Source organism: Cucumis melo, chromosome 4, assembly GCF_025177605.1.
Source record: "Cucumis melo cultivar AY chromosome 4, USDA_Cmelo_AY_1.0, whole genome shotgun sequence".
Classification (NCBI taxonomy): domain Eukaryota; kingdom Viridiplantae; phylum Streptophyta; class Magnoliopsida; order Cucurbitales; family Cucurbitaceae; genus Cucumis; species Cucumis melo.
In genome coordinates, this window is record NC_066860.1 from 14,426,779 (window position 1) to 14,438,632 (window position 11,854).

Genomic DNA, 11,854 nt, shown 5'->3' on the forward strand with positions numbered 1-11,854 from the left:
TATATGAACTAAAAAAGAAATAGGATAATAAATAACACTTTTAAGACTTACATATTTGAGCAAAATTGGACGTCAGTAGTTAGGTCTATTAATAGCTAAATAATTTTTTTACCGTATGTTTTAAGAAGAAATTTTGATTTCAATTTTTTGTGAGATTTTCTAAAATATTATATTTGAACTTAAAATTTTAAATTTTATTTTGGTCGTAAAAAAATTATTGTAAGGTAAGAATTGAAATATGAAGAGAACTACGAGGATATCTCATAGATAAGGATATCTATTTAATTTGTTTTAAAATTCGTTATTTAAAAAAATGAGAAAACTTTTAATAAATTGATCACCAAATTAACGGTTTTAGCCATTTTCATGTAAAATTAACAGAAATTGTTCTTTTGAACTCTATTTTAAAGTTTCAGTATTTTTAAAACCTCAAGTGTAAAGTTGATAAATATTTTTTTTCTAATTTAATTTACATCATTTAATAATGCATTTGTGGATTTTCTGGTTGCTATTAATCAAAGAGTCTAACTTTTATGTTTTTCAAACAGTAAATGCATAGTACACTCGTAAAATTGAATCCTTTATCTTAACTATTTCTTGTACTAAAATTAAAAAGTTTTTACTTGCATTTATAAAGATTTTATTTTATTTTGTTCTTAATTATTTAAAAATATTTGGAATGGAACCAAATTTTAGTAACGTATAGATAAATGGTTTTTCTTTTTTCTGTGTAAGCGAATGTGGCTGTGTTTCTTGAACACTATTTAATTATTGGATTAGTTTTAGAAAGAAAAAAAAGTGTAAAAACAAACCTGGTGAAATGATAAACAAAAATAAAATTTTATCATAACTTATATGTGATTGGAAAACTTGTAACCTAATTCTAGTAGGATTAAGATAGAGGATGAATGAATCTGCTATAAATTCATTATTTATTGCTGTATATGAAGGATCTAAAAATTTGTAATTTGTTTTCTACTATTCAATTCTCTTGCTAACTTAGTCATAAGATTTTATTTTTCCTAAATTTCAAATTTATTCATAATTATCGATATTTAACATAAAAAAAGAAAAAGTTAATTCCAGGCTGGCCCACGTTCCCCAAGATCCAAAAGGAATCTAATCCTTGTAATAACTGAGGCTAAACTAATTCATATTCCAAAACAAACCAAAAAGGACATTTGGCGGGAACCAACGTTCACTCAAGCTGGGTTATACCTAAACTCCGAATAACACTCCACTCGGATCTTCAATTACCTATTCCGGTTTAGAATAATCCAGCTCCCAAACAAGTTAGAACATTTTCGCGGGAACGAACGGGTTATTTTGGCGGGAGTCCACGCGAGAAGATGCTACTATCCTTCCATATATTAACCCCCTTCACATTTTCTACCCTAAAATCATCGATTTCCCCTTTACACTTCCAATCTGTAACAATGGCCGATGCTTCACACAAGATTTCTTCACCTTCATCAACTTTACCCTTCAAATCCAAGAAAAATTTGGGCTCCAACTCCAAATCATTGCTTAAGGATCCGCAATCTTTGAGCTCCAAGACGCCGGAGAAGCCGGCGGAGCGAACTAGGAAGCGGAAGGTTGCGCTTTCGATTAAAGAGGTTAAACGAGCTGCTCAGAGCGTCAATGAATCTAATCGTCAGTTGCCTCATGATCTGACCACTAAAGGGAGTAAATTAGTTAGAAGACAGATGGATTCATCATCGAATGAAAGTCTATCTAGTAGATCCAAGACTCGTGTTGATAAAAAGTCCAATAAATTGCCTGAGAAGTAAGTCATTTTGTTTCTTGATCTTGATATTTTGCTTACTGATGGTTGGCTGGTTTTCTAGATCTACTTTGAATGTTTGGTGAATAAGTTTTGTTGCTTTGGTGTTTTGCAGATTTGAGCTGCTGTGTAAGTTCTTTGATTGCTTGGATTCTGCAATGCGGTTGTTACGATTTAAAGGTGTAGCCTCCAACTTCTCTAACGTTTGCACTAAGATTGAAGTCCTCACTGATAGGTACTCTACTGAGTCTGCTTTCTACATCGCCTTTCCTCTCCATCCATTTATTTGTTGATACTGTAAATTGATATAGTAATTCTCCAATTATCTATCTCGCTGGATGACTAAGTAAATTGAAGAAGTTTGTGATTTTTTGTTATTGTTAGCTTGTAAAAGAAATAAAGAATATACTGCTTGTTATAATGACAAACAATTAAGTACAACAAAGAATCTGGATCTTGGTCTGCTTATATGATTTTTTTTTTATTTTGCGAATTTCAATTGTATTTATCTTGCTATAAGTTCAGCCTAATAAGATTCGCAATTTTGTGTTAACGAGTTTTAATACTGTTTTACTTCTTTTTGTGGCACACACTTCTTAGACTTCTTATATGACTCTAGAAGAGTATCTCTAGACGTTGTGCTGTGTTTTTTATTCTAAATTTGTTGCCTACGATTGCAGGAGGTTTTCATACAATCATTTGGCTCAATTGAAGTTTATTTTACCTGAAGCAATTATGCTGAAGAAAGTTGTGGTCTTTGATGAGCGTACCAGCTGTATGAAGCCAGATCTTCATATATCTTTCAATTTTGATATCCTAGAGAGTAAGGAGGACCAGTATATGCAATTGAGGAAGTTGTTCAGGACACGACTTTCAGAATTTGCGAGTTCCCATCCAGAGGTATGCCACCATTTTCCTTCTGTGGTTTGGAGATATATTTATTTGTATCTCGGCTTACAAATCCTAGAATGTTGGTTTAGGTTTTAGGGTTTAGGGTTTATAGACATTGGCCTGAAATGTGAAAACTTGTGTGCCCTCTATATGTCATTGCTAGTTCTTGCTCTGTTTTCAACTAGACATGAAGACTTAAACGAACTATGTTGATCCTTGCTGGATGTTGCTTTTCTCAAAATTTTTAGTTTAGAATTAGGAGTAAAGTTGGTATAACATTGAATTGTAGCATTCTGATCACTGAAGTTTATTGTTATCATTTGCATCATGGCCATTCGAAATGGCTTGATTTTTCTCTTTCAATTTGGAAATCATTCTTTTTCCTTTTATGGTTTTTCTGCACCTTCAAATTTTCTATTTTCTAAGACATGCTTCTTATTCAGATTGATGACGTTCCAAAGGATTTGCTACCGAATCCATTTAATTTCAGAAGCCAAAATCTTTTCCCAAAAACCAACCCATTATCTTCTGTCAAGACATCAATTGAGCAACTAGGGCCTGAGCAACCAATGCCATCAGCAGAAGGCCTTCTCTCTAATCATCATTTAGAAGAAAATCAAGGTTTCCGGATAATTAAATCTACTGATCATGGCCCAAATAAAAAGAAGGAATTATTAGGGTTGTCTCATTTTTCACCATCTATTAGCCGACTTTTCTCTCAAAAAGTTGTTGACAGAGAAATGGAAAAAACTCATGTCGAGACAAATATGGATGCAGAAACTTCGTCTACAACCAAACCTTTCTCCCCAATTAAACTATCTTCCAACTCAACCTCTAACTTACATTGTGTTGAAAAATATGCTTCTCCAATTTGCTCTTCAACATTGCCAATTCCCACAACTCCCAGTAATATGGTAGGAATAGTAAGCATGAGAAAAGAAGATGGTCAATATGCAAAAGCTAATGATATTGATTCAACTCCCGCAAAGTTTGTTTCAACCCCGGACCGGCTGATGGCTAGCACACCTGCAATATCTGCACCAAAACGAAGTTCCATGACTCCAGACGATGATTTTGCCTATTCAACGAACAAATTAGTCAGACGTCCACCCCGTTCGAGATCACTTGTATTTGACACTCCCACAAAAGAAGATAAAAACAAGGTTGACACAGATGTTTCACTGGACGATGACATTCTAGATGTCCTATCTCAGAGCCTTGTACAATCGGTATGACCATTCCTTCTCGTATAAGCAATTATCTCATAGTTTGTGCTGATATAAACCAATCAAATATGACCAAATGTTAACAATTTCTTGTGTTCTCAATTTGCAGATTAGAGAGAAAGAAAGAAAGATCAAAGAAGACCAAATGCCAGCAATAACACAAGCTAAGAGACGACAGAAAATGATTGCTGGCCTGCCAAAACTCTTCAATGCTATCTTCTTCTTGTACCACAAGCGTACAGTTATTAAACGAGAGGAGCTATTAAACAAAATAATCGTCGGCAGTGTTGATATCCTTGATAGGAGTAAGCAAAAACAATTACACCTATTTTAAGGTAGATTCAAATTTGCTTTAGTTGTTTGGAGCTGATCCATTTCTTTTGTTATACTCATAGGAGAAATTGAAGAGCAACTAGATTTGTTGTTCGAACTCGTACCCGAATGGATTTCTCAGAAGTCGGCATCCAACGGTGGTGATGTGCTAGTTTGGTTAGTTTTTCTTTCTTTACACTATTTTGCTTTGAAGTTTGGAAAATCATTACTTGGATAGTGAACAAAAGAAAATCTGATGAAGAAAAACTTTGGGCCTCCATATAAAAAATTGTGTTACTAAAATCTTATACATGGTTTCATATTTCAGCATCAATAAATTGTCAAATGTTGAATTGGTTCGTGTTCGACTCGAAGAAGCTAGGTAAAGGAGTAAAGAAGTTTATCGATCTTTTTGTCTCAGCATCTAATAGCCTCTGTCTTGTATAAAATCCATAATGTAATTGTAACAAAAACAAAAATAACAAATTTCTAACTACAGTTTTTTTTGTTTTGATTGATCTCTTGCTCTTTGATAAAGCTTGTTAACTTATTGTAATTTTGCCAAGATAGATGATACATAACAAGAATTCCCTCGGAGTGTCACAACTTTATTACAATTTTTAAATATCTATTTGTTGTTCACTAGTAAACAACACGTGCGATACATGTAGAAAATCAAATCCAAAAAAATTATAATTTTAACTTAATTTTATAAACTTAGAACAATTATTTCAATATTTTCATATATATATATATATATATATTATATTCACACCATAACGAGTGAAAAATGAATTTATTCGGTAAAGAGACAATTGTGTCATCTTTCGAATGCATATTTGAATTTGATTATAATTTATTCGGTAAAAATAATTTCATTTCTTAACATCTTAAGCTACGTTGTAAACTTCACCATTTAATCTATATATATCCAAATAAAGTGGAAGATTGAAAGGTTGTTAAGTTGCGTTACAACATATAGCATTATGTAATATCCGTTATGAAGATGGAAAAGTTACATTGTGGTCCTAATAACATATAACATTAACTAATATCGATTATGGAATCAATTTTTTTTAATAAGAAGATGAAAAGTTAAATGAAGTGTGTAACTTCTATGAATGTAAAAATGACCACAAAATTTATTAAAACTATGTGAATGATAAAGTTGACACCAAAGAAAGACTAAAAAAAAGTAATAATGAAAGAGTAAACATCCACCAAAATTATATTTCTTTTGAAATTATGAAATTGTAAATGTGAAATCATAAATTTTTTAATGATTTCGTAGAAAAAAATTAAAAGGAAAGACTCTTTACACATTTTATTTAGGGGTCTTTTCAAAAATATAAAAAAGCGACAAAATATTTATAATATATAGAACAATTCCGAAAATGGAAAAGCCCCAAAGGCCTACCGTGTAAAATACCAAAAATATCCCGTCAACTACGCCATCAACAACGCGCGCATAATATATTTACGATCGTTTAGATTTTGCTATTATTTAGCTTACGATCGTTTAGATTTGGCTATTGTTTGGTATACGATCGTTTAGATATGACTACAATTAAATTGAAAATCATTTAATTTGGTTACGTTAAAATTTGGTTACACGATCGTTTAGATTTGATCGATTATATTTGGGAACTCAAATTTAAACGACTTTTTTTTTTCAAAACTTGGTACAGGATCGTTTAGATTTGGCTAAACGATTTTTTTTGCTATACGATCGTTTATTTTTTTTATACAATCATTTAGATTTGTCTATACGATCGTTTAGATTTGTTTACATGATTGTTTAGATCTGGGTAAACGATTTTTTAAAATTATTTTGCTAAAAGATCGTTTACTTTTTTTATACAATTGTTTAGATTTGTCTACACGATCGTTTAGATTTGTCTACACGATCGTTTAGATTTGACTAAATGATTTTTTAAATTCTTTTGTTACACGATCGTTTAGATTTGTCTATCAATGATTTATTTTTTTACACAATCATTTACATTTGGCTACTCTAATCTAAATGATTTTTTTCATGATTTTTTATACACGATTTTTTAGATTTTTTATTTTTTTGTACACGATCGTTTAGATTTTGTTATCCAAATTCAAACGACGTAAAAAAGGAAGAGAAAAAGAAGAAAGACGATTGAAAGAAATCACACCAAAAAAAAAAAAAAAAAGAAGAAGAAGAAGAAAGACGATGGAAATAAATTGCAGCCAAAAAAAGAGAAAAAAAAGATAGATGATTGAAAGATTTAATGACGTAAAAAAGGATTGAAAAGTAGGAAAGATTATGAAAAAAAATCGTACAAAAAAAGAAGAGGGAAGAGTAAAAGAAGAAAGACGATGAAACAAATCGCAGGAGGAAGAAAAAAAGATGGAAGGACAAACCTGAAATATTTAATAAATGATTAACTTTATGATTTGTTACACTAAATAGTTTGGTATTTTGTTACATATATATAAGTTTCCCTTTTATTTATCTTTATGTATACTTAATAGATTTCAACAATATTTACATTGTTTTAACAAAATCAAAGTATAAGTCACTCAACCATTTCATTAATAAAATGACCTTAATAAAAAAAATTAAATGAAGAAAAAAACATAAGCAAGATTCTCATTGTTACACTAAAAAAATCTCAATATTACATGATTTAAACATAAGGAGCATAGACATATGTACACGTCAACTACAAAGTTGGTGGTTCAAGTTTTCCCAACTTATGTTGTGTACTAAGAAGAAACCTATAAATGAAGAAATACATAAGCTTGCATAATTCTATATAAAAATATAAACAACAAAATTAAATTAAATTAAATTAAATTAAAAAAAAATAGAAAAACATGATTTGATTTATTCTTCACCCATAACATTTTGTTGTGACTTGTGAACATGAATGAGTAAAAAAAGAATGAGATATTTATATCCAAAGTTTTGAAAAGAAAGAATTTGAAAGGTTGAAAGAGATATAAAAGAGTTAATATAAAAAGGGAATGTAAATAGTTGGGAGAAATGATACAATAATTACAATAATTAATTTCAAATTGAAAAATAAAGTTATAAGGGAGAAATTGAAAGGTTGAAAAATATATAAAAAAGTTGATATGAGAAGGGAATTCGAATAGTTGGGAGAAATGAGACAATAATTACAATAATCAATTTAAAATTGAAAAATAAAATTAAAGGTCAAATTACAATAAAACTAAAGTAAGAAACAAATAAATGAACTAAAACAAAGGATACAATTGGAAACAAAAAGTTTCTCCACTTCCATCCTTTTATCTATATTATAGATTTAACACCCTACAACCACAAAACTAAAGAATAAGGTTGTCAATTGTGTCGCGCTAGGCTTGTGGGAACATTCCCCATCCCTACTACTGTGGGAAATTTTCATCCCGTCCCCGTGGGAGGGTCCAAGTCTGGGTCGGGAATCCCCATGAGTAGAACTTTCTTGCTTATTATTATTTTTATTTAAAATCAATTAAAATTTTACATTTAGATTAATAATAAAAAATATTTTAACACTTCTTTATCAAATTAAATGTTTAAGTTAATTTAAGGGGTTTTTTAAAAAATATAACAAAACGACAAAATATTCACATTATATAAAACAATTCTAAAAACGAAAAAAGCTCATAAGCTTACAATGGAAAATACCAAAAATGTCTCATCAACAATCTGTGTAATATATTTGGTACATAATAGCTCATGTTTGGCTATTATTTGGTACATGAGTCAAATCTAAACGATTTATTTTTTGAATTATCTGTACACGATTGTTTAGATTTAGTACTTTTTGTACACGATTGTTTTTTTAAGATTTTTTGTACACGATCGTTTAGGTTTGACTACCCAAATTTAAACGACGTTTTATTACAGTCTTTCATATTTAGTAAATATATCTTTTATATTTGATACATAATCTTGAACCAAAAATAAAAAAACGAAAAGAAGAGAATAATACAAGAAACTTTGGTAACCCAGTTCTGCCAATATTGCCTACGTCTGGGGAGCTACGTACAACCCTGATGAGTAATCTTTATTAATATTCATATAAGTCAATATACATCAATACGGTATATGGTGTTCAGTTCAATTATATGACTTAATAGCATGTGTCTTGACATCAGACTCTAGGCTCTCCTTGAATTACTTTTCTTCACGATGTCTGGCTTCAGGCTCCCCTGAACACATGAGTGAATATCTTTGACAACCTTTTTAAATCCCTCTAAAGAACTCAGTGATCACACAAACAACTGTCTCGTCTATTACTCATCAATTATTGCAACTTAGATCAACATGTCAATCTCACAGACATAAGATCATAATACCTTTAGAATCCGGTAGCTTCTGCAGACGACCTTTGACGTGAACAATCTTCTTCAGCTTATTTTTTTTTCTTGTTTTTCGTCACCAAAATCATCATAGTAACAACCTATTTATACATAATTATATGTATAAATCTTCTTTTCTTTTTAAGATAATTAATAAGATTCCTAAAATAATGAAAAATCTTTTATCCTTTGAATATCTCATCCTTTAATTAATTCATTAATCAAAGATATATCTCATCTTTTAATTAATTTATTAATCAAAGATATTTAGTCAAAGATATTAAAAAAAATCTTTTAGACAAAATCTACACCCACAAGCACCCACACTCCCCCTTTGAACTAGAAAAAAAATACATCAATCAGTAGTTGACTCTCTACGACTAGTAGATGGAGCAAAAGTCTTCAAGTTTCGAATGAAAGCATTAATCTCCAACCGTCGTTCAGACAACATATTGATGGAGTTAGTTAATGCATAAGATTCAGCAGTAAGAGCATTAACAATGTGGGCAGCTAACTCACGATCAACAAAGAAACCTTCAGCAGACTCATCCCAATCACTAGTATCGAAAATGCGTGGGCCACGAGATGGATGCACATCATGATCAATATCAGGCACATGACTGCCCTAAAAGAGTCTGTAGCTAAGGGCTAATGTTTTTGGGTCATGTCTAGGAGTATCAGCTGCAGTGAGCACAACTTCATTTAAGTAAAGTAACAGATTTGAGAAGAATCGCGGAAGAGCAATAGGGATCTTGACCCCAAACAAGCAAACATGTCATAACAGTTGATTGTAAATGAACACACCCGTATCCACCTTATTATCATCACAGATTTGATACAAAATGTTCCTAAGGCAGCAGATACACTAAAGGCATGAGAGGAGGGGAACCAATTAGCAATGCCAATCTTATGCAAAATGACATATTTGATGCTGAGAGCGACTGCATGAATTCCATTGACAGGCCATGTGGACAAAGTCCCACCAGATAAGACAGAAGCCAGAACATCAGTGGAAGGAGACGATGAAGAACAGTCAACATCAATAACATTTCCTAAAAACCCGTTAATCACAGTAGGAGAAATCACAAATGTGAACCCCCGAATATGAACCGTTTGATAATTTGGGCTACTTGGATCATTAAATTCATCAGGAAAATTAACTATAAACTCTCTAATAAGCTGGGGATAAAATGGACCGACATTCAAAATAGTTTTTGCTAAACCAACCCTTTCAATAAGGTGCATAATACTCATGTAGGATTGATGTTTGTCAGAAACATTTAACTCATCAGCTATCCTTCGCTGCACGACGAACTTCCAATGCTGGACACTCTCTTCGTGATGAAAGGATATTCCATCAATGGGGACAGAAGGAATATTTGGAGGAATCTTCTTCCTACCAGTTTTGGTAGTTATATTACGCCTCTTTGTTGAGAATTCCTCTTTACTGGCTTAGATGCAACGGGGATATCAGTAGAAGCAGGTGGAACAGCTGAATTGTCATCATCATTGGTAGGAACTTCTTCAGTGCAAATATCAGGGTGTTAAGGTTCCACCTCATCCTCATCTCGTCGATTATTAGGTTGACCCACAGGTGCAATAGAAATATCACCAGGAACATCATTAGGAACAGATTCATGAGCACCAATTGAAGTAAATGGAAGTGGTGATGAAAGAGGGGAACGAGCTGACGATCCCAGTTGAACGTTAGTTGCTGGGAGAATACCAGAAGTAGGAATAAATACTCCTTCAATTGACGAACTTTTCTATGAACGAATGGAACGAGGGGGATTAATAGGAAGCTTATCTGAAACATCTGGAATTAAAGTCCTCTTCAACAATCGAGCTAGAGGAACATCATCCTGGTCATCCGAATCCATATCTAACATAGTAGTCGTAGGAACTCGAGGTGCATGTGTGGCTGAAGAAGCAGGAACAGAAGACTCACCAACCATAGGCACAGACTCAGGCAGCACAGATTCATGCAACCTACTTGAGGCCTCTCCCTATGATTTTTCAAATGGAAGCCGATACGGCCTTCGTGGCGGAGTACTTTTGAACCTCCGTCCTCTCACCCTCACCTGTCGTATAGGAGGCGACGAAAATGTAACCTCAGGTGCATCTTCAGATGACTGCGTCATGTAGGAACCCTTGTGAGTATTTACCATAGTGAATAATGATCAAAACAAAATGAACTGTTGTAAGAACATGGATGAAAGGGACGAATAAGATAATGGTCATTTAAATAATCAATAATTAAGATCCCCATTATGTCAAGAGAGACTCTCCATATGTCGAAAAGATAGCCATTAAATCCTCAAATGACGCTGACACCCCTAGTGATTCAGAACGTGTAAACATACGCCATCTTAATAGCTGGTCATGGAGTTAAATGCAACAAACTCCTAAATTAATGCGTAAATATTCAAACGTATTTGCATCTAGAGGCTTAGTGAATATATCAACTAATTGCAAGTTCGAACGAATATGATCAAGTCTAACAACTTTATTTTCAACAAGTTCACGAATAAAATGATGCCTGATACCAATATGTTTGGTTCGACTATGTTGAACCGGATTTCTAGATATGTCAATGGCACTCATATTAACACAATATAAAGTCATGGTTTCTTGAGTGAACCCATACTCTTGTAACATATTATTCATCCAAATCATTTGCGTACAAGCACTCCCTGTCGATATATACTCAGCTTCAGCTGTAGACAATGATACACAATTCTGTTTCTTACTGAACCATGAGATAAGATTGTTTCCTACAAAGAAACAACCTCTAGAAGTGTTTTTCCTATCATCCGGAGAACCAGCCCAATCAGCATCACCATATCCAACCAAGGTAGAAGTCGTATCAAAAGAATACAAAATTCCAAAGTCACTCGTCCCATGAACATATTTGAGAATCCATTTAACAGCGGTAAAATGAGAAGTACGAGGATCCGACTGAAATCGAGCACATATTCCAACAACATAGGCAATGTCCGGTCTGCTTGCCGTTAAATATAGAAGACTCCCAATCATGCTCCTGTATAGTTTGTGATCTACTGCTGTACCATTAATATCCTTAGTAATTTTAACATGTGTCGCCGCTCGAGTCCTTTTGTGTCGACACTAATCCATACCAAATTTTTTGACTACGTTCTTGGCATACTTCTCTTAAGATATAAATATACCTTCACTTCTCCGTTTGATCTGTAGTCTCAAAAAGCAAGATAGTTCTTCCACCATGCTCATTTTAAATTCTGATTTCATTATGTTAATGAAGAAGTCACCAAGTGCCTTG

General features: G+C 32.6%; 2 protein-coding genes across 2 annotated transcripts; one reads left to right on the plus strand and one right to left on the minus strand.

Annotated features, from left to right (window-relative positions):
- Window positions 1-1,345: 1,345 nt before the first annotated feature.
- LOC103489888 (CDT1-like protein a, chloroplastic) lies at window positions 1,346-4,809 on the plus strand. The gene is made up of 7 exons (XM_008449221.3): window positions 1,346-1,786; window positions 1,899-2,018; window positions 2,464-2,683; window positions 3,118-3,903; window positions 4,010-4,205; window positions 4,296-4,389; window positions 4,541-4,809. Exons 1-7 carry the CDS (start codon window positions 1,350-1,352, stop codon window positions 4,596-4,598), a joined length of 1,911 nt encoding a protein of 636 aa, XP_008447443.2. The 5' UTR covers window positions 1,346-1,349; the 3' UTR covers window positions 4,599-4,809.
- A 4,102-nt stretch (window positions 4,810-8,911) lies between these two features.
- LOC127148928 (uncharacterized) lies at window positions 8,912-10,697 on the minus strand. Its single transcript, XM_051083361.1, has 5 exons — window positions 10,638-10,697; window positions 10,331-10,499; window positions 10,145-10,270; window positions 9,361-10,007; window positions 8,912-9,181 (listed from the first exon to the last, which is right to left on the minus strand). The coding sequence occupies exons 1-5, from the start codon at window positions 10,695-10,697 to the stop codon at window positions 8,912-8,914; spliced, it is 1,272 nt and encodes a 423-aa protein (XP_050939318.1).
- Between the last annotated feature and the right edge of the window lie 1,157 nt (window positions 10,698-11,854).